Below are 24,443 nucleotides of genomic sequence, written 5' to 3' on the forward strand. Positions count from 1 at the left end.
AAGTTTAAATGAAAATTAAAATAAAAAATAAAAATTAAAAAAGTTAAAACTAAAAGATAAAATTAAAATTAAAAATTAATATTACTACATATTATTAAAGCTTTTGCTGATGCACCTATATTTAGGACACTGAAATACAGTATTTTTATTGGTCTACTTCGGTCATTCTCAAAGTGGGCGATGGCGCCCCCTTGTGGGCATTATTGGAGGCCTTCAGGGGGGCGGTAGAAGACTCTGATTGAAAAAATTGGGCGGTGTTGAGGAGGTTCAGGGGGATATTTATCACAGCTTTCTTCGCCTGAGTGCTGTGTTAGCAATCGAGTTCTAACAAGCTTTTGTCAAACATAATGAAATTAACAAATTCGAAGTGCATGAGATTCATCTTTCACATAAGATAAGTTTTAAAATGCTTTTTTTTTTTTAAATAAAATTTCTCTTATTAAAAAGGCTTCTTTAAAATATAAGTTTGAACTCATAAATAGGATATTGCACATTTGGACGTAGTTATGCAGAAAGCGTCCAATCCTCAAAATGCTAAAAATTAGTTTAATGCCGATTTCGATAGCATACTACGATATCTTTATGTGCTGAAAACATCCAAGCTCTAAGTGCTATACTTTTTTGCCAATTAAAGAAATTTAAAAAAAGAAAAAAAGAGCTGCAGAAAACAGTCAAACCACTTGGATGTTTTCAAAGTTAATATAACAGTGATAGCCGTGATGTGGGTTAGAAATTTATTTGATTGGCAAATAAGTATAGCATTCAGAGCTTGGACGTTTTCAGCGCATAAAGATATCGAGGGTTGGACACTTTCTGCATAGCTACGCCCATTTAAAGGTATTAATTGCAATGCCTGTTTTCAAGATGCACAACAGAAGGTAAGATAAAAAAAAATGGGGGCTCTCGAAAATTGTTCATTCAAATAAATTTGAGAACCTATGGTCCACTTGAAAAACACAGAAGTTTGATAATTTTTTTCACAGCTAGGTAGGATTTTGTTTTAGTTGAAGTAGAATTGGGGACATTAAAGTGATTGCCCGGTAAACGGGTTTTAAAGTTAGGTTGATACATTTCTTGCCGTGTTCAGTCATAGTGACCATTGATATTGTATGTTTCAATCATGTTTTCTTCTACCGTCACATTTTATTCATTGAAGGAGCGCTAGGCCAAGTGTTTTCACTGTACTATGCTAGGGTAAATAAATCGACAGTATACCGGGATAGAAGTGTTGCGAATTGAAAATAATTCCAGAGTCAGGATTAGAAGCGAGGGAACTTCCGTTCATTCCATCCGTAGGTCCGTCACTGACGGATATGTTCACTTGATTAGTCGTAGAACTACTAGAGACAGATTCTGAAATGAAAATAGTATTTTAGATACTAAGCACGAGGCATAAGTTCAAATTTAATTAGTTAAACCTGGTTATAAAAACCTAAATAACTTAAAATACGAGCGAAGATTTTCACGGTCACTGATATCAGTACGTATCTTTTTTGGGTGATCCCGTCTAAGTTGGATTCGTTCCGATCTTTCGGCTACCATTGCAGGAGCCATCTTCATTTCATTCATCACACAGTTTACCCTGAAGTTAGCTCCTGCAATGTTAGTTGTGTAATGGTAACGTCAGAATGAATCCAACTTACATGGAATCACCCAAAAAAGATGCATAATAAATAAAAAAAATTGTTTTCGATTTACAAATTTGCATTTATAAATAATTCAAATAAATTAAATATCTTTACTTTATATTTTTATATTAAGAAATGATACATTTTTCTAAATGTATTTCATCAATATGTGTGTTCCAGCTGAGGACAGAAAAAAGCCTCATTGAATTTGGACGCAATAGTGTGTTCAACAGCTTAATTAAGGCCCAGTTATTTGATCTTGGAGCCAGTTGTTTGATTATTAGCAATAGTCAAAAATGAAAAGTAATATTAAATGTTTTGAAAAAATATTCCTATTATATTATTAACAGAAAATATATAAACATATATTTACAGAAAAAAAACAGTTTTTGAAAGTTAGATTTTGACTACCGATTTTTAATTCTTACTAATGATTAAACAATCGGGCCTTACATATTAGGATATTAGAAAAATTATAATATTATGTAACAAAGTCTCATAGAGTCAGTGAAATGTATGGGTTGAGGAATGTGAAACACATATAAGCCTTTAAAAAAAATCCAAAGTCTGTTGAGTAAAAAAAAAAAAGCGTAAGATTGATCATCTTTCTTTCACAAAACAAATGTTACAAGATACATTTATATACCTACATTGTTTTTCCATACCAATAAAGTGCCTTATACTCCGTTATGTGCAGGTAAATGCAATTATAATTATGTAGAGCATCTGTTTTCTGGTCAACGTAAGCATAATATATTTTTTAGGACCAGGCTTTGAAGAATAATGAGTACCTACCTCTCTGTGGAGGAAGGGTCTGGGCCCGGGTGGCCTTGGGGTGGTGGCCCCTGAGGGAGGCCAGGGAGGCCCGGGACACCTCCGGCCCCTTCTTGGTCCCTCCTGCAAGCTCTTCTGCTTCTATAAGTTAAAACAATATTAACAGTCAGATAAATTGAAGAAATGGGTTTTTTAATACATCATCAGAATGGTGAGTGTTACTCAGCAAGCGATCGGTTGAACCAGCCAGTCATAAGTTATGTAAATAGCCAGATTTCTATATTCTCTCCTCAAAAAGTGTTCTAATGAACCTGTATATGTCTATTTTTTTTTAATGTAAAGCTTAGACTTGCCAATGACAGTAACCTCATAAACAGTGAATGAACATGTGAAGAAAGAGAAATAATTGAGTATTTTTGTATATTTTTTGCAACACAATAAAATGTGTCTCCATTTCTAGTAGTGAATTAGAGCACATAAAAACTATGTACATCTAGGACACTCCATTTATGTTCAAATGCTCTAGTGGTATACGGATTCCACAGTAATAAATATGCATGTAAATAAATAAATAAATAAAATTACAGTGATCTTATTCGTAAACCAGGAAATCCCATGCGTGACGCAAATGTCTTAGCCATTACACCACAGGGGGCACTTTATAATGGGCACCTATTAAAAGTATGCTTTGAATACGAGAACGAAGAGGTTAGCCATGATTTGATAAAAAAAAAAATACAGGCGTAAAAGTACACAGAAGCAAGTGTTAGGAATACAGAATTACAATTTCTTTGTCTAGGTAAGGATATGTTTTGATAACTAACCTGTAGACTTCACCCGGAAATCAATGTTCACTATCATCTGACCTTCTATCATCTTAAAAACAGTGCAGAAGGGAGTCATACATTTCTTATATGTAAGCAATAAACAAACAGAACAATGTTGAATTGCTGACCTAGAAAATAACCTCAATTCCCCACTAGGAAGTAAAGTAAACACTGGACAGTTACCATATAAGCAGTAGTACCCTTAGGTACCAGCAGTTACTCAACCAGTTGAATACTGAGTTCAGTAAGTAACTCTCACGCTCTTTTTTTTATGTCCAACAGGAGTAGGAGCTCCCCTGCCCTCAAGAAGAAAAAATCCTACAAACCTGCCCTGCTCTCGTCCAGTTCTTCTCTTAAAGTCCTGACTTCCCGGGCCAGCTCGGCCAGCAGCGCCCCCTTGCCCCCTGCCCCCGCGGCGCCCCCTCCCCCAGACACCCCCCGCACACGTTCGCGGATCACAAATTGCATGTGGCGCTCGTGGTCTCCTATGGGAGGCTGGGATAGCTGGAATGCAGAAAGATGGAGAATATTTAATAAAATAATAACTTTAACCAAACTACTCATAATTTTCATGTTTATAATATTAATTTGTGAGCTAGGTATGTTGAATTAAATAAAATCGTTACCCTGCAATATAAAATATTATAATAAAATGGATGTAGTGGGAGGATCGAATGTCTTGCAGGGAACCTGCTTGCACAGTCTAGGCTTAAACTTTTCAAGTCTTTACCCAGTCTGTATAATGTATGAATGTGATAACAATAAATTCAAATCAGTGGGTAATCTTTTTGTTTTATTTTTAACATCACTAATTGTGTCAGGGTGAGTTATTATGTGTTTTTAAAAACACCACCAGTGCTATATATATTATTATTAAAAACCGTATTACATGCAACATAAAAAGGCTGAAATTGCAAGCAATGCATGGAGAATGCTTAAAATATGCAAGTGAAGTGTGAAAATATGAAACTTACATTTTTAAAAACATGGTTATTATTTTTCTACTAGGAAAAATTTAAACAATCTTTGTTTTTATTAATATTGAAAACAGTGTGTTTTTATAAATTTTCTGCTGTAAGGTCCTGCCTTCAATCAATCAAAATATTTTTATAAATTGAGTATGCACGTGTCATGTTCACCGGGGGAGAGTGCTTAAACTTAGGTGCTATATTAAGCGCATATTGTCTGTGGAAAAATTTAATTTGACATATTGGTTCGAAGTCAGGGTTGTTTTGTGAAATGTTTTCAAACTTTTCACTACATTTACAACAATTAACTATGTTTAATTGTTTAGAGAGAAGCCGCGCGGCTGCTGAGAGCGTAAGAGGACTCATACAAGCTGTGTGTTTCATTTTTTAAGTTGCTATAATTAAAGATCTGTAAAGATAGCGCAAATATGACCCATCTGCAGGTTTTCAGTAAAATATGCTAAGACCTATAAAAATAGCTAAAATATGCAATTGCTATCAATCTCTAATTATTATACCCCACACTTCAACCTAGAAAAACGCTGTGTGTTTTCCAATTTTTATGTTCATATAGTCATTTGCATTAATTATTTATTGACTTTGGAAGTTCAGTACCTTGTGAATGATGAATGGCAGCAGCAGAATGTAAAGAGGGCAGCGGTGGGTGACCACAAACTCTAAGAAGTTCCAAAGGACGGGAGCGGCTTCATTACGTTTACCCAACTCCCGCATAGCGCGAGCTACTCGACCCCATTCCGCCACCAACTCACTCTCGAAGCATACCAACATTATTTTAAGAGCTGGAAAAAAAATGAGTTTGCAATTTACAATGCAATGTATAAACAGATAATGTATATTTTCAGATGAAACTCTCATAGCCAGGCCGTGTTGACACCATCAATTGATAAGATGGAGTGTCATAGAATAGTCAGATCTGTCAGGTGTGCCAAATACCTACCGAGTAAGGAAGAACCACTCCAGATGAAGGAAGATTTTCCATAGGTAAGGCTAGGCTATGACTTAAGTCAGCAAATGATCACTGTCCTCAAACATGAAGCATGGATTTTAAAGAGTATTTTTTCGATTAAATATGCAAATTTTTTACATTCTTTATTCTTACAATTCACCTTAATAATAAATAAATATAATATGTCAAATTAAGGGATATTTTAGATGAGTTTACCTAAAAATGCAACCCTGTAGAGTGAGACGGGGATGCGAACAGCTCGTTTGGCATCACGACCGGCCGCGGTGAAGGTGAGGGAGGGGGCTCGAATGTCCCCCCCGGGAGGCCCGGGACCCAGGGCTGCCCCCGGAGACATGGCCTGAAGGACAGCCGTTAGGGCAAACGATATATCTGATTGTCGCATCCTCGGGATGTCTGAAAGCAATGACAAATATTTATACATTTAATACAAATTTTAACACAATGTTCATCTTCCTACAAAATGTCACAAAAATTAGAGAACACAGTTTCAAGTATATGTTGCTTCGAATATTGTAATAAGTGTCTTATATTTTTTAATGTAGTAACTTCTACACAATACATATTATTTACATCTTGCTTCTAACCTTTTCTTCCACTACCAACTCGCAGGCACAGCGGCATGAAGAGATTCATGAGAATATTCTCAGCTTTCTCTTGTGTGGGAAACACAGAACTGCCTCCACAGGTCTGTTCCAGAGAATATGTTTCCTGGAAAATAATCGTTACTTGGTTTATTTCATAGAAAAAAATCAATATTAATTATAATTTCTAAAAGACATTGTTTTTATTTACATTCACACACACCAGCATGACATCTACAGACAGATCACCTTGCCCTCATGTAACAAATGATGAAGCGCCCTTGAGGCAATTTTCAAAAAAATGGCACTAGATAAATTATCCAAGAATAATAATATATGATACACAGTAAATCGTGTAACAATGCATTGCTCTATGCATTATAAGGGGAAGATAGGAGTGAGAAGAGCGAGTCATATTTACCCCGGTGTTTAGTATTTGTAGAGCAATAAGCCTGACTACCGTGCTGCAAAAGTGGGGAGGGGGGGGCTGGGCCATCAGGGCTGCGGTAGCCGAGGAACATCCCTCCAGGCACCCGCTATCTGAGACTATCAGGGACTGCAATAGATACAATATTCATCTCTGTAATGGATGGAGAACAGCAGATCTTGCAAAAGACATATTATTGTCAGGCTTATATTTTAACGCTGGCTTGACAAGTCGTGTTAGAAATGGAGATGGGTTGAGGTCCTGTGGTGGTAGTATTATGGACTCTTTTTTCAGAAACAACTGAATTTTTCAAATGTTATAATGATCCATATAAGCAAAGGATTAAATATAAAACAAATATTTATTGAATTAAAATTTAAACTATTAACTGAATAAGTTCAATAAAGCAGAATATAATAATTGAAAGTATTTTTTAAATTCAAATTTGTGAAGTTTGATGCACATAATATTACTGCTTTAAAAAAAATTATAACTTACGTAGTTTTGTGAAATAGTTTATAATTAAAATAAAAAACACTTTAATTTTAATCACTTATTATTTATTCAACTGCCTATTTAGTAGATTATTGTTAAAATTATAAAATATGATAATATTAATTCCTAAACACAAGCATTTTGTTCAATTATAATAGAAACGTCAAATATAAAGATATAAAATGTAATTATGCACATTCCAAAATAAAGAATTGTAATACTTTTTTTAGTGAAGTAATTATTTTTTTAATATTCCTCGATATGATAGCTTATGATGTTTCAAAACCGGCTAGTATTAAAACAAATATTAAGTGGTTCAAAACCAAGTATTTTTATCTTCATTATCTTCTGTCTCATTGATGCCCCTGAAATTTTGCAAAAGATTCTTTTTAACGTTCCCACCCGTAGACTAAGAAATAATGAAATGCTTTTCCTCGGTCACTACAGGACCAATTATGGTGCACAGTCGCCTTTGCCCAGAATGATCAGGCGGGTGAACGATCATCAAGATCTTGATTATTATGGTGTAAGGATGTCTTTCTTTACAAATCAGCTAAAGAATCTGTATAGTTAGCCTATGCTTTTTACTTAATCTAAAAAATCTATCATCTGTCTTTGCTGCTTATTTCTGTTCCTTATATTTTTTTATTCCTTTGTAAAAATTTCTTTTAATTGTAATGTTTATAATGGACTTTGTCCGTAAATAAATAAATAAATAAATAAATAAATAAATAAGATGAATAATCACAAAGTTAGTGCGTAAAATATATTTTTAAATTTATTTTGCCAAAGTAAATTAGATTTTTTTGGAACAAATAGAAAAGTAAGTTATGTATCGTCGGGTTTCTGGTACAAGTTGGTAACTACATTTTACTATTTGAGAGATATTGCAGTTTTAAAGTTAAAAGCTCATCCTAAATCAACAATTCAAATAAAACTGCAAACTGACTATTATAAAATATCATTTTTTGTATCTATAAAATATTTTTATTTACTTTTTAAATAAAAAATATTTGACACTATTTATGAAGACATCAAAAATTTTGTAGTTATTCACTTGTGCCAGAAACCCAACGATATTATGTAGCTTATGAAATAAATATTGTAGTTCATCAGAAATTGCATCTTACTAGGCAATATGTATATCAATATGTGAAATAGTATGTGAATAGCCAAAAATATTTTAAAAAGTAAAATTACTGTGAGAATTAATGTGAATAAAATATAGTTTTGAAAGTGTAACATGTGTAGTATGTGAAAGTAAATAAATCTCAAATCATAATAGTGAAATAAATCAACCAAAAAAATACACACCAATGAAATAGAATCAAGAACACAGCAGGATCTGAAATGAAATCATGAAAATTAAGAAAAAAATTGTTGAATTTTTTTGAGGTAAAGAAATTTAAAATTAAATTTGGAGATAAAAAAGGTCATGTATAAGTTGCAGAATATGTTTGTACCTGACATGTGTTAAGTAAGGTTTTAACATGTTGCCAGTGCATGATGTACGGGCAACGATTCATGGTCTCGTAGATTCCTTTAAGGAGACCAGAAGCTGCATCCCAGTCGGTATTCCTCTGAAACAAAATATTTCCAATCAATAATCGGAATCATTTTTACATAGCAATAGAAGATGATGTTTATGAGTTATAGGCATGAGTATAAAGAAAACATTGCTTTCGTAATCAGAACTATGGGGAAATTATTGTTGTCAAATATTTAAATATAAAATAATATGTATCATTTGACACATATTATAATGTGTATTACATCATAAAAATATGGCTATAATGTCAAAACCAGCTAAAAATCAAGCAAAAGCAAGGTCAGTTGTGTGTATTATACTCGTATCATGGGGTAATTAAAATTCATATAAATTATAATTCAAAATCAGGATTTTTTATTTAGAAAACACATATTCGTATCTTCCTCAATGGATTCTGCAAATAGATGCCATAATGTCTTTTTGTAGCATTCATAGAGGAGGATACAAAAATGTGTTTTAAGTGGTTCACTTCAAAATTTTAAGCTACCTAGTTATAGTAATTACGCCACGATATTATAATTATATCTAATCTGGCTTCAGACTCGAGCTGTGAATATCTAAGTGTGAATGGTTTTCATGCCTTTCCATGGAGTATAAGCCTTGTTTCCCATTCCGAGTGGGAGTTATTTACGATGTGAATTCATACCACAACTTCACATCATCAGTGGGCTCCTCTTGGGTATGCTTGGGACCAAAAGTTTGCAACTTAGAAGGGATGGGTCTACACTGACCCATTTTTTCAGAATGTTAAGGGGTTTCATCGATAACTCGGCCATTTTAGAGAGTATCAATTTTTATGTTCCTGATAGCTATCTCCGACAGCGTCAGCACAGACTGTTTTACCTCCCGGTTTCCAGAACCAACCTGCCTCTGGTCATGCCGATTGGAAGAGCAGTCAAGCAGCTGAACATTATCACTTTGGAGATCGACATCTTTCACATTAGTGAAACTATGTTTAAGAGGCAAATACTCTTGCTATTAGAGAGTATTATACCTTAATAATGTCGAACCATTGCTCAAGGGTTCTTGATTTGATATAAAGTTCCAATTTAACGTCTTAAATCCTTTGTTATTTGTTATGTTACTTTGTGAATAAATAATTTGGATTTGCATTTGAATTTTTTGAAATATAATAAAACATTGTTTGTTAGTGTAATTGTAATTTATTGTAGAAATAAAAGACCAATGACACTTTTTCCATTCAAAATTGGTTTTGATTTAAGTATCACTCTCATTTTATTTCTATAATATAAATATGAAAAAATAAAAAGATAAACAAAAAAAACAATAAATAAAAACATCAAATACGGGTGGTTATTGCTACACGTTGGCTACGTATAAAATTTAATAAATAATGAAAATAATTTATCTCTGCCAAGTCTTTTTTCCCATGATTTGAAAGCAATAGAGAGTGTCCGCACCAGTCTGGTTAGTATGATTTATTATTTCACCGTTCTAATAATTGAATATTTACCCTGATGCTGGGTTTTTTCGATATCTTCAAGAAGAGCTTGTCCAGTCTGCGGAGTATGGTGGTGAGTGCCGGCCGCATGGCGTCGTTAGACCACTCGGTGGAGGGGAGGATGAAGGACATATAGCGTTGGAGGCCGCGGCAGGCCATGGACTCGGGGTCGTAGGGCGAAACCTTTAGAAGGGAATGCGCTATGTCTGCAAGGCGCTGAAAGGGAAAAGTGTTTGTGAGAAATCGTTTCTATATTCAATATTATTCAACCACGATTAATATAGACTGTCCACGCGGGTGAATAATTTAGAGAAGTGCAAATTTTTACATGCACAGTGAAAATTTTGACTTCCATGAGATCAATAAAAAGGATTTACATATATCCTTCTGGCACAAGTTGGTAACTAAAATGTCACTATTTGCAAAATATTTCAAAACATTCTTTTTTGTATTTTACGTATTTTTAAAGGCGCTCCTGAACTTCCTTTTAAACAAAGATTTTTTTATGCCAGTTATGAATCAATCTATTTTTTTTCAGATTTGTAGTCACCGACTTGTTCCAGAAACCTGACGATATCACCTTTGATTTACCTTACAATATATATTAAGGATAAGGTATTCCAGCAAAAAAATTGTTTTAGAAAATAGTATAAAGTTTTTTAGAAATAATAAAACTAATGACATTTCAATTATAGAAACGATGATACATTCATTTTTTGTTGAGATATCTAGCCATCTGCTTTTGTTATTTTTCAACTTATTATTTATATTTATTATTATATATTTATTGAATAATTAAAATCCTAATATAGTAAACTGATTAAGATAAAAAAACATACAACATGAGATCGGGTATCCAGCAATTCCAATGGCTTAGAATCTTGGGGAGAGCGCTTGGCTAGTTCCTGTAATCTCACTGTACACCGACCAATGAATTCTCCAACAAGTGACAAAAGAACGTCTCTGGGTCTTCGATATTCTGCTCGAACCATCTGAAAAGCAATAAAAATAATATGATATGATTGTTACTCACTAAAATTCTGTCTACAAATAATCATCAATTGTAATTGTGTTTTACCTCAGAGTCTTCATTGATGGTATCAATGGGAGGATGGGCTCTTGAGTGATCACTAACGTATTTAGAATGTGATTCATCATCAAAATCGAATCCTGGAGAGTAAGGACCTCTACTGAAATTTCGTTGAGAAGATCCTTTGTGTTCAGGAGATGATCGGTATGGGCCGTTATAAGATCTGCAAGAAGAAAGGAAAGAAAGGTTAGAAGGAAAGGGAGGAGAAAAAACCTAATGCAGATTAAAAAAACCTAATGCCTAAAATTTTTATTTATAATGTTTTTGTTTGTATTTGTGATTAAGATTTTATTACATTTAATAAGGTGTGTTTCAAAATTATATCAAATGTTTCCTTCGGCAAGGGACACGGCATGTAAAAAATATATACGTGCATTGTGAAAGAATAAATAAATAAGAAACAGAAAAAGCAACAAGTGATTGGGAAAAAAAATTAATTTCTTGAAGATTATACCGTGGGGTAATTACTAAAACTAGGTAACTTTAAAATCAGGATTTTTGAGTTAACCACTAAAACACATCTTGGTATCTTCCTCCATGAATGCTACAAATAGACAAGTGGTGATACATTCAAATAATAGTATGATGATTTGAATGCACGACATGTATATTTGTAGCATTCATGGGGAAGATACAAAGATGTTTTTAGTGGTAAACTCAAAAATTCGGATTTATAAGTTACCTAGTTTTAGTAATTTTCCTAGATATACTTGCCGCCAAATAACAAAAAAACTTGAACTTACTTAGAAAGACCTTCACAATTGTTGACGAGAGTTTTGATAGCTACAGCCAGCTGTTGTATAATTTCTTTCTCTGTTTTCCCTTCACGATTGTAAGATGGAGATTGAATTTGTTTAACATAGCATGGAAGGATGGCCTCTAATATAATCTAAAAGTAAATATAATGTAAATACAAAACATTGTCATACAGTTAGAAAAATATTAGTACACAAAACATAAATTTAATAATACATCAATAAAGCTTTTTGAATTTTTGGAGCATGATCTGTTCGAGTAAAAATACTTTTGGCTATACTCTATGTAAGATTTAGACTATAGATAAACGAACCAGCATTTGATATCCTCGCACACTCTCAGCAGAATAGGAGACTACCATAACGCACAGACTGATACAGTCCAATACGGTAACCATCTCATTCTCATCGTGGTAGCAGAAGTCAATGGCTTTCAAAGGTTTTTCTTCCTTCACCAGTTCAGCAATGTTAAGAGGATCTGGAGAAGGGGTCTCCAGACTGAGCAGAAGATTGAAGAGACAGCTGGATTGTACCTGGCATTAAAATTAAAAGTTAACACCAAAATAAAATTTAATTTATTGATAGTTTTATTTACAAGCAATGGGTACAGTGTACATAAATAATCCAGCAACATCAAACATGTGGAAATTATATTTTATAAAATGAATTAAATATAAATGTTTAACCCCAAATTCTCCGATGTTAAATCGAATTCATATTACACAATAAAAAATATTATTTGATAGGCGAAATCTTTTGAAACACACATATACTTCCGATGCATAGGAGATTTTTAGTTTCTTATTGAAATAATTGGAAGACAAAAACTGTAAAGATTACAAACTGAGGATCGAATTCTCAAGTTAAGGACAAATTTAAGATTCACTGTGTTTTTTAATGAACTCAATTTGGTGATTTAATAAATCAATGCAGGTACCTTGTGAGCGTCACCATAAGCACCGTCTTCATCAGTGTCCAATATGGCAGAAACAGAACCAAACATTTGAAGGATGAATGGTTTCCTGTTCATCAGGTAGAATTGCTTGACGGCATACTCTATGGTGGTGGTTACCAGCTTGTTAGTTTGATGATTAGAGTAGATTTGAAGGAGAGTTGGCATAATGAGCAAGTATCTAAAAAATAAACAAATGAAATTATAAAACATAATCTTATATTGAACCTTTACAAAGTAACTCTTCAAGTGGTTAAGCAACGTAAATGGAAAGTAGAATTCATTGAGCATGGAATAAAAATTCAGATGTTTGTTATATTTTTTGTCACTTGAATTATGTTCCATTAGTAGGTTTCTTTTTAGATTTAGTTTTATGAAATATTTCTAGTTCAATAAACTCACCCATTCGTGGAGAAGATATTCTTGAAATTAAAAGCCGCGTTGATGTATGTTGCCATTACATATCTGAGTATACAGGAGTCTTCGCTGTGAAGTATGACGGCTCCATTTAAAACATTGAGGAAGAGATGAATATCTCCCGAGTAGGCAAAGTTCCCCGCCATGGCTTCAAACATTCTAGCAATGAGACGCACCCACCTAAAAATAGATCGTAATGGTCAGAGAATATATTTTGAAAATGGAAATTAAAAATGCAAGTAATGTGGCATAGTCAAATATGCCCCTTAATTTAAAAAGAAAACTTTACAATTATAGAGGTATTTGTCATTTTTTATTGAAATAGAATATTACATGAATTTATGAAGAACATCTAGCCCCAGCAATTGCTCCCCCAACTCTCCCCCTTCATATAGGTCCAAGTCACATTCCAGAGCTTTCCGGGGGAAGGAAGGAAGCTTCATTAACTCTTCATGTAGAAACACAACTCTTTGAACCACCTGAAATAAACATTTCCAAATACACACCCAGTTTTTATTGAAAAAAAAAGATAAACTTGAAATAATGTTAGACTAAGCATATATGTAATAGTGCGTTGTAAATGCTTTATTAGATTATGATTATTATCATAAAACTAAATAAAATAATAATCATAAAAAAACCATTTCAATCCAAGAAAATACAGACTTGACGTAATGAGGAAAGAAATCTGAAAAATTATAACTGTCACTAAACCAAAAAAAGATTAAAAACTCAAATTACAAACTGGTTTAATTAAAATGGAAGCACCTGTTGGAATGCTGATTCAAAGTTTGTTTTAAAAACTTTAACTTTGTCATCACAAATTAACTTTTGGGCCAGTAATTACCCCAAAATAAGAAAACAGCAGATACTCCAAAAACACAGGGTCTCAATTTTCTCAGAAATATTTTTTGAGACAAGCTCTATTTGATTATTTATTAAAGTATGACCCAATTCCACCAATATAAAATTTGCAAACATATAAAAAGAAAATATGGTTTATATGCTATATTCTTACCATGTCAACGTTTTTGAGAATGGCCCAAGTGAGATGGACTTTCCCAATCTCTAAAAACTTGTGCAGTAATTCCTGCCTCTGTAGGGCGGCTCTAGCGCTGCTAGCCCTCATGTGCACCAGCTGAAGTTGAGGATACTGGGAGCGCTTGAAGAAATACATGTCCCGGACATAGCGAAGCGGGTTGTGTATTTGATCTGGAAAAGGAAATGAATTTAGGTTGATGTAATTCAGAGCCAGATCTACCATAGGTCAGTAAGTGTCGAGTCGCTAGATCCTGTTAGATCCGGCGCTGGATGTATTAAGTACCAGCTACAGAAGAAATGCTATAATTATAATAATTTTTAATAAAAATTATGAATAAAAGTGGAATAAAACTATGTACGTATTTTTATTATTATAATTAAAATGCAGTTCCACCAAGAAATGTCAGTAGAAAAATTCAATCTAGAAAATGGTTTATATAATTTCAAATTCACATAGTTCAATTTCAGCTTGATTAGGGCAGATAGGTGAATAACAATAACTTAAATCAGCAAATGACAGGTCATAAGACCTGTATTTTACAACTTCTATATTCCTTTTTAGAAAAAAATATCCGTCTCTGTTCATACCTATCATCATAAACAAGATTGATATTTAAAAGTATTTGTCTATTTTTCTGTCTATCTAATTTTTAATTTACATAAATACCACTTCATTTGCAAGTTGATGCTAAGATAATTTTAAAATAATTTGATACAAAATAAAAAAATATATACAGACTTACGTGTTTTGTAATCTATAAGGACAAATTCTTTGTGTTGGGGTTCATCAATGCCAAAGAAATCTAATGATTCTCTTAGGATCTGACAGAATTGAGTATCCTCTTGTACAGGGAACTGAGAAGGAATTCCACCTTCGTCTCGATCTGAAAAAAACATTTTGATTTTGAATACTCGTAATTTAAAATTCACAACATAAATTAATTTAAGCAAATAGTTAATAAATAATAAATTAGAATATTTGAGATAATCATAATAACTGTACATGTAAGTAAGTGTTTAATTTGTACCTTGGGGACCATGAACTATTATTTTTTTGGCCGAGGGTACATTTGCTGTCAACAGAATTGAAGCATCACATTGTTCTTTCCTTAATATTTGCTTCAAATCTTTAAACATAATCCCGTGTACGCTGTGGACAACCTAAAAAAAATAGGCAAGTAATAATAATCTCAGAGTAATAATTCACTACCCCCTTAAAGAGACGCCTTTTTGCACTATTCCATAGAACAAAAGCGTTCAAAATGTTAGGTTTAATAACAAATGTGTAACATATGGTTTCGGTTAGCACTTGCAATTCTCGACCTGAGTATTTACGGCCCATTGTATTGCTGTAAACTGGAGCTAACTTCGTGATTGATAATCATGTAATGGTTTTTGTCCGTATGGGCGACTCTATACGTGGGTGGCGTATTATTACTCAAAGATAATAACAAACCAGAATAATTACCGTGAGAAGTTTTATTTATCAAAAAATAAAGAATAAAAAATTGACTGCTCTTGATCATTTAATAATTTGTAAATTCATTAGATTCATCATCATTCCCCTTTGCACACCCAGTGGTGCATAGGGGACTGCATTTTAAAATAAAATGCAGTTTATTTTGATCATCAGTTACATGAAGGTAAGGTGGTCAGTCCTACGCTTCAGGTGCCAGTCTAGGAACAGTGAAAAATTGCAGTTAGAAAAATCTTTTGTCAGGAATCGAACCCAAGACCTCAAGAATGGTAGGTGAGCGCGCCAACCACTACACAACAAGGAGGATTTATCTCCACTTAATTTCCTCATTCAGGATTTTTACCAGAGAGCAGTCATCGAGTCTAAAACACTCGTCCAGGGTTCTGGTTCTATTTCACACACAGAACGGTATTCTTCATCTGCCTAGACCAAGAAAGTTTGGTTTTATTTTTATACAATATTTTGTGTTTGTATAGTATATTTTGAAATACAAAAAAATGCTGGATTGGTTTCTTTGTATAAAAATCAATTTGGGGTTAAATAAAAATGAAATAGCTATCTAAATTGTACCTTTTTAAAAAAAAAAATAGCATAAGGTCAAAATACCTTGAGAAATCATCAATCACTATAATATATTATAGATCAAGTAAGTAAAAGAGCCGTGTAGGGGATTTCAATAAGGAATACCATAAACATATTACAACAGAGATGAAGAACATCTATAAATCTTCAATTTTTCCATCTGTTGATGTTTGTTAAATCCAGTCCTTGTCTTAAAAAATTTGGACAAACTCAAAACATTGTTAGTGAAAAGTATAATTAAAATACTCTTACTTCTTGTAAAATTAATGTCCAAAAATTTGTGTTACTTAATTTTTGGACCATGTTATTTCAAGTTTGTGTAAAACGAGGTTCTAGTGGGCATATTTATAAACAATTATCTATGGATGTAAAACCCTTGTAGGCATAAATAAATGCATAAATAATATTAACCCATGAAATTTTTAAATTATTTAAAAACTTTTTGATAAGACTTGTGACCTTTTGTTTATTTTCTCTCTTTTATTACAGCAGGGGTTAAACTTTACATTACCTTTTTTTAATATTAATTTATAAATACATTAAAATGGTGTATTTGGATACATTATATTAAGACCGCTTGCATGTTTTTCTTACCATCCAGAGAACAGAAAGTGCAGTTCCAATGAGCATCTGACCATCCTCGTGTGGGAGCGCACATAGAACATGATGTATCCTATGATGTAGTTGTAGAGAGCAAAGGCAGCTTGCTGCGGTAATTTAGGCACAAAGCGAATGAGGTGGCGCAGAAGCTGGAACATCTGTTCTTGGCGCTCTCGAGTCAACCTCTCCAGGACGTAGCGCAGAAACAGGGCAGAATCTTCTACCAGGCAGCACCAGATCACCTGAGGGATATGCCATTTGGATATTAAACTTTGTCCACCTCACAGTGTGCTGATTAGCACATTGCCTGTTATGGACCCTGTTTTGATTCTCGGTAAAGTCACATTTATTTGAATAAGCTATTTTTATTAAAATGTTTTTTTTTAAATAATATGATAAAAAATAAAGGTTAACCATTCGTAAAATTACTATGAAAAGTATTGTATTATTAAGAAAGGTGGAAATTCATTGTAATTCTATTAGTCTAAATAAAATAAAATAAAATTACAGGCGCAAGAGTGATAAAATCAGTTATTATTCAATAAAACCAAGAGTAAGTAATTAATTAGATTTCCAAAAATTAACTGTGTTTTTTCTAATCAAATTACTAAAATTATCGTTTTGATTGTGTGACTAGTGTTCCAGTCTTACACATCAAAGGTCCAAGCTTCGAACCCCACTGTACCACTAACGGATTTCCATTTTCTAAAAGTGAGTTATTTACGATTTGTTGAAAATGGTCTCAAAATTAAAACAGTTGGGTAAATCATAAGGACACTAATATTTATATTTTGACAAAAATTTAACCTGAAACAGAGAACATTTCTGCAGCGTAGGTAAATAAAATTATAACCTGATAAGCCACTTCATAGACTGCATTTCCATCTGGTGACACGGCAGCATCATCCAAAAGAGCCACGATATGGATGACAGCTGAGCAGAGGCAAGATGGGAATAGAGAGTTGGCCGTCTGAGCGTGGTGAGAAGTATTACGAAGACCTTCACCAGCTTCTTCATCTAAAATCAATTTGAAATTTAACATCAAATGACTATTAAATCTGCTTCAACAGTTTAAAATTGTACCTTTCATAACACATTGCCATTTTTTAGATGTAAGTTGTTCATTTTTTGCCTTGCATAAGGCTAATATATACTGCAAAGAGTATATTCCATCTAACTGCTATAACTATTGTCTGAGGATCTGGCAGGAAAGTTAACTGTTGCCTTATTGAGGAACTTCTCTCGATTTGCTTAATGAAGAGGAAAGCAGAGAAAACTCATTCAGGAGAAGTAAATAATTTGAGAAGTTCATTTTATTTGTCACTTTATTTTTCTATAGTAATGTTTTAGAATAACAGTACAACTAGCTAGTTTTCTTAAGATTAAAAAAATGGTTGTCAAACCAGTATTACATGTGCCAAAATTTACTTGAGGTAATTGCTTCCACAATCATTCATGTTGTAATAAATTCAGTACACGGTAGCTTTGGAGATTATTTAAAAGAACCTTCTTCACCTTCAACATGGTCATCCTGGGGATGTTCTAAGGACGGTTCCCAGGCAGCCTGACGAGTGATGGGTATAGTGGTCAGCAGGAAGCCCTCCCTCTCAGCCCGCCTCTTGTCTTCTCGCTGCTGTAGAGCGCGTCGGATGGCCTCAGTCTGCTGCTTTTTGCGGGTCTTAGTAGCTGTCACTAGAGAGCGCTGTAAATAACGATTTTAGATGATGAGTAAATCTACAGCATTTAAAATTTATTATTAGTTATTATCTAATTGATGCATAACACTAAGCACATTTCAAAATGTAGAAGTATCAAAAGATATAACAATTTATATTTTTTACCTTTTTATGGTAAGAGAAAGTCATATTTGCATTTGTTACATCGGAAAAGGACAAAATAAAGTTAGTGTTGTCAAATTCATTTTACCTACTTTTATTGCACATTATATTTATTAGGGGCAGTAAAACAAGTTTGGAGCTGAATTTGATAGAACAGTTTATAATTGTTCAAGTTGAGTTTAAATTTTGATAAACACAAATGAAAAATTTTGGTAAACACACTATAAAAGAGTTAAGTTATTTTGTTGGGTGACAAAACAATTTGGTTTGCATAATATGTGGTTTGTTTCTGGTTCTGACATTCTGGGAAAACCGAGATGGTATTTTAAAGTTTATAATATTAGTGTTTCTTGGGCCTTATTATAAATCTGGTATAAAGTTACGTCTAAGCATAGTGAAAATGGAAACACCTTCCTTATTCTACCACTATGCTTAGGCGTAACTTTACACCAGGTTTATAAGTAAGGCCCCTTATCTAATTATACGAGTCTTACATGTCTCTCCTGATTTAGAGTGACTTCCATGTCCTTGGTCTTGACATGAGGACTCCACGGGGGGTCCACAATGGGCAAAGACTCGATGCCAATCTTGGGAGATGGGAGAGTGAATTCGATTCCCGGTGGAGGCACTTTGAAGGTTAGGGATGCTCCCTCCTCCATACGCGGCCAAACCTGATATCGTAGTTTCCACATCACTTGGAAACGAAGGATAGCATTTATCCTGGAAAGATATGGTAAATGTTAACAAAAATAACAACACAGATGAAGAACATTTTAGAGATGGAAATATGGAAGTCTAGGCATTTATAGGGCTTATTACCTGTCACTGTCTGGTTTAAGTAGCACTTTACACACTGTAACATTCACCATTTTGATCATCAATATTTCTCCAATTCCTCCATCTGTTGACTTTAGTGAAGTTAAACAGCTGAAACCTTTATTGTTGTGAAGAGATTCACCTGATTTAATTATTTAATGTACAAGGCAACTGTGCAGTGTTTTGTCTACAATCATTTGCACAACCTTAAAATTTTGAAAAAAATAAATATGGTTAAATAATAACCTTAGCATGTAATATAATATGGAAACTTCACTGATCCATTAGAATTAAGTCTAATTTTGTCTAAAACTATATTATTGTTCTGTATGTTTCCTGAATAAAAGAAAAAAAAAATGTAAGGTCAATGTGCCAAAAATATTTTATTTACTTTTAATTAAAAACCTAAATTAGTGTGTTAAGTTATACAGAATTTATATGAGACAGCATCTCCTTAAAATTAACAAATCAATCACTAAACGTTAAATCAGTGCGATTAGATAAATACATATTTTATTATTATTGATTAAAATTTTTAATGTGAAATCATTTGAATTATAACAAATATTATAAGAAATTAGTTGAGAATGAATGAATGATAATTTGTAAGATTTCTTTGTTACATAATTACTTTAATTTGTGGTCTGGTTAATTATTGTTCACATGATGATAAGCTTTTCGCATACTGTTTTCTTAATGTGATATTGATAAAAAAAAAAACTGTTTCTGGCAGTTTTTTCTGGGTCGCAATTCCATGATTCAATAATAGTTTGAGTCCCGGTAATTCAGACTTTATCGCAGCATCCATCATCAGGGCTACTGGTAATATATTATTTTTAATTAATGATATGATTTATGAGTATATAAGTGAAAGTACTGAATATAAAATTTTGAAATCGTAGATTTATGTTCATATTTTTCAATTACATATATCACTAATTTCAGTAAAAAACAACTTGCTTCCTTATTCAAAGTTAGTGGTTCCATGGCCTCGATTACAGTGGGAAATTGACAGAGTTATCTTCAGTTTTCTACACAGTACAATCAAATTTTCCATACGAAAATACAGATATTTATTGATTATTTGAAGCATTTTCGTCAGTAACCTGCTATTAAACATGTTAGGAAAGAAAATTCACACAGACAATTAAATTATTTGGGTCAGTATTTGGTTACAATGGAAAGATATTTCTGAATTGAAATCTTGCGTTATTTATTTAACCATTTGTTGCAAAATGTATGTTATATTGACATTATTGGAGCACAAAGAATAAAATAATTTCAATATTAAGTCGATGTTTAATAATATCATCATACCAGAAGGGTTGTGGTGTATTTTTCATAACCTCTCTCCATATCCTCCCTTTCCCTTCTGCTGACAAGCCTTTAAACTAGAGGCTTAGCTGGTTATTCCTTTTTTTTAAATCCCCAATGGTGGATTTTGATTCTGATTCTGATTTTTTCAGATGAAGAATACAGTTTTGTGTGTTAAATCGAGTTGAGATACATAGTGGTTTTAAAGGCGGTTCTACACTACAGTATTTCATTGCTCCTAAACTGGCACCTGAACCGTAAGGCTGATCAACTTACCTTCCACGTAACAAAAATGACCAAGATACACTGCGGTTGGTGTAGTAATGAAGGATGTGGATAGGGAAAAGGATGTTCTCATGATGATTTCTCACCTCACGCTAGGGTCTGTATGCTGGAGGTCCTTGAGCATAATGTCGCTGGCGTGATGGGGCACCTTGACCGCGGCGAGGATGAAGAGGGAGGCTGCGCTGGCGGCCACCTCTTGACACGAGTCCAGCAGAAGGTTCCAGCAAGCAGGCAGGGATCCAGCCAGACCATCTTCGCTCATGATCATGGCTCCCTTCACTAGCGTAGCCAACGGGGAGTGGAAAGCGTTCCGAACCTGGAAATTATCAGTCGTGTCACATATTTAAAACGAATTTATTTTATGAAGCATAAAAATATAAACACCAAAACAAAAATAAAAATATAAACAGAACATATGATAAATAAAAGGCATAGAAATTCATCATCAATCCCCATCCAGTGGTGCATAGAGCTCTGCGTTTCTAATATACAAAATAATTAAATACTTAACAATTTCATTGGTACTTTCACTCTAGACAAGCATCTTTGGACTGGTAAGTGTACAGAATCACAATTAACTGTATGTTTTGCGACAATTATTGTATATAGAGCTCCTTTACCTTAACCTGTATACTTGAACCTCATACAACTTATTGCTGAGTCATAATAGTAACAAAAAATGTTCTCCTTAAAAATATCTTTCAAATTCATTAATTCAAAGATGGCATTTTAGGGTAACAATAAATTATTGTCTATACTTGTGGCAACCAATGCACCTAGTTTATAGAGGTCCAACCCCCATATTGGAAAAATGATATGCTAATTAGGAAACATCTTAAAGTTAAAACAATAGCAGAAAACATTATAAAAAAAATAATGTACATACACTTATGATTTAGTTTATACACGAGGAATGCGGCAGATACACAATATACACTTATATGTTTATAAATTTGTATAAACTACTTTAATTTAGATTTATACTTCGACCAGTTTCGAGGTTACTACCTCATCGTCAGGAATTAAACTAACTTATAATTACTCTAAGAAAGAGAGAGAATCTCTCTCTTTCTTTCATTTTTCTGTCTCCTTCACAAAATAATTTAGCGAGTAATTATAAGTTAGTTTAATTCCTGACGATGAGGTAGTAACCTTGAAACCGGTCGAAGTAACACTCTGAATTAAAGTGGTTTATACAAATTTATAAACATATAAGTATAAAATGTCATACCACAAAGTGAAAAATGTTTTTGATAACAATAATAGATTCACAATATAATAAAAAAAATATAAAAGCTAACTAGTTATAAGCAGGAATGCTCGTGGAGGCAGAGAAGGGCAAGCACGTTCAGACAATAATTTACTGTTGTCGCTCTGTTTTTTGGTTCCTACACTCCTTTGTGCATTTGTTGTGTGTAAGCTATTTTTTTTTATTCATTCATTTTTGTCCATTTTTTATTTTATTTATTTTTTTTACAATATACTTAAGAGGTAAAACAGAGTATTAAAAAATAAAGGATAATTACATAGCAATATAGCAATGAAATACATATTGATGAAATACATATTAACAGTAAAAATAGTAAACAAAAAATCCCACAAAGGCATGGCCTGTTTGTGGGTATACAAGAAATGTTTACGAATTTTCGCTCCCATAACAAATAGACAGTTTCAATATTTTTGTGCAACATAAAGAGAAAAGAAAATATTCTGTAACAGATTCTAAGGTATTTTTTTTTATAGTAATTAAAAAAGGAAATAAAAAATATAAAAAAACATAAAAATATTCCTTATTATTAAAGGGCAACAAACAAAGGTTAATAAAAATAATATGACCTCACTGGGGTTACCCGTGCCAAGAACATTTAACAATATACTTTTAAAAAATATTTTTACATGTGAGAATAAACAAAGAAGACTTATACCCGTATGCAGAGACAAACCTTAAGGTGAGGAGAGTACATTCTATTGTCTTCACCTTCGGGTTATTCTCTGCATTTGAAATTAGAATGTACTTTCCTCACCTTAAGTTTTGTCTCTGCATGCGGGTACTAATATACAGAGATAATTAACAAAACTTTAAATTTAGTTGGTTCAAACTTAAAACTGAAGGTATCTGTTTGCTTACTTGAGTTTTGATGTATTGAAGAATCGGTGATACTGGGGGAATTTTCTGCCCAGAACATTTCCCAAAGGAGAGGTTTTCTCTTCCTGTACTGTCGATCACAGATCGGTCTAGCCTGTAGATCAAGAATACATAATACATCAGAAATTAATCAGAATAAATGTTGAGCATTATAAAAAGTATAATATGCAAGTTCATTATGAGTCTTGAAAATTTGGGTATAGATGCTAATATTATAATAATTATAATCCATGTAAAAGGTGTTAAATTCTTCGCATCCTTTCGTAATCTCATCTTATTATAATTCAGTATGCAGTACTAACTTTCAATATGATCCCTGTAATTCGAAACAGTATTTATAAAATTGACTTTACACATTTTTCACTTCTTTTGAATAATTTTTTTATTTAAATTAATGATTTTGAGAGTAAAAAGTTAATGAAGTAAGTTTACGTAACATAATCTGTCATCTACATAACTGCTAATCTTAGTAGCGTTAATTATTATAAAATGTAAACTAATTATAGAAAATATTATATTGTATTAAAATAATACTTTAATGAGATTGATTATATAATTATTCTTACATTTCGATTGAAAGTAGATTTTTTAAATACAGGATGCGAATAATAATAAATATAATATGAATAAAAAAATATATACTATAAGCCATTTCATGTGTAACATAGACTACGGTGACTGAGTGAAAGCTGTTTTTTTTAATAGTTTATCTCTTTGTTCAATAATTAAATATATTAATTGATTATTCTAAATGCAAATGTAATACAAACATTTAAAACAAAGAAAAGAATAAAAATAAATGAAAACAAAATAAAATTAAAGCTTCGTGAAATCAAACAATAATGTATCTACTTATTTTAAGTTAAGCAAAATTGTTGTTATCTCATGAGCCAATCTCCAATTTAATTTTATGATTCAGCATATTGCAGTTTATAATATCCTTTGGTATCAGATAAGAAAATTCAGGCACAAAATATAGCAATCAAAGGGTTTGGTGTCCATAAGTATTTATTATTATATTTTGAAACAGCCAATCTTCTACTACAGATCAGTTAAGTGCCTTGTGTATGCTCAATTAGTCATTATTATATTATAATTATTAGTTATATACTTTGATATTATCAAATGAAATATTTAAATTTTATACCAATGAAGAAAATGACCTTTACTAATATCAAATTAGGTTAAAAAGCAAATATGTGTAAATAATTCATTACTCCATACTAAATAGTCTTAAATGGAAAGGAGAAAAAGAGAGTAAAGTCGGAAAGAGTCAGATGTTTAAAAGGAGAAACTGAAGATTAATGTTTCTTTAGATGTAAGAATTATAAATTAGATTACAAATAAAAGATTTTAAAGTGGATGAGTTAAAGTAAATAATAATGAAAAATATATGTACAACAATATGTATTTTTTAATTGGAACATCCTT

The 24,443-nt window shown here is 32.5% G+C and overlaps 1 protein-coding gene across 1 annotated transcript in view; it reads right to left on the reverse strand.

The window, feature by feature from the left end:
* The window catches only part of unc80 (unc80, NALCN channel complex subunit), a 106,866-nt gene that overhangs the window by 9,749 nt on the left and 72,674 nt on the right, over positions 1–24,443 (reverse strand). The window contains 26 exon segments of the mRNA XM_088229642.1: positions 1,216–1,353; positions 2,424–2,543; positions 3,556–3,733; positions 4,813–4,997; positions 5,381–5,578; positions 5,770–5,893; positions 6,188–6,322; positions 8,152–8,268; positions 9,712–9,915; positions 10,539–10,691; positions 10,778–10,952; positions 11,533–11,678; positions 11,859–12,077; positions 12,482–12,677; positions 12,899–13,093; positions 13,247–13,392; positions 13,932–14,125; positions 14,698–14,838; positions 14,983–15,115; positions 16,608–16,663; positions 16,666–16,855; positions 17,467–17,630; positions 18,120–18,315; positions 18,946–19,171; positions 20,953–21,182; positions 22,995–23,106. Coding sequence (XP_088085768.1) covers positions 1,216–1,353; positions 2,424–2,543; positions 3,556–3,733; positions 4,813–4,997; positions 5,381–5,578; positions 5,770–5,893; positions 6,188–6,322; positions 8,152–8,268; positions 9,712–9,915; positions 10,539–10,691; positions 10,778–10,952; positions 11,533–11,678; positions 11,859–12,077; positions 12,482–12,677; positions 12,899–13,093; positions 13,247–13,392; positions 13,932–14,125; positions 14,698–14,838; positions 14,983–15,115; positions 16,608–16,663; positions 16,666–16,855; positions 17,467–17,630; positions 18,120–18,315; positions 18,946–19,171; positions 20,953–21,182; positions 22,995–23,106 — 4,271 coding nt within the window.

The sequence above is a fragment of the Micrasema longulum genome, unplaced genomic scaffold (genome assembly GCF_059751315.1).
Source record: "Micrasema longulum isolate JH-2025_06_02 unplaced genomic scaffold, ASM5975131v1 h1tg000690l, whole genome shotgun sequence".
Classification (NCBI taxonomy): Eukaryota; Metazoa; Arthropoda; class Insecta; order Trichoptera; family Brachycentridae; genus Micrasema; species Micrasema longulum.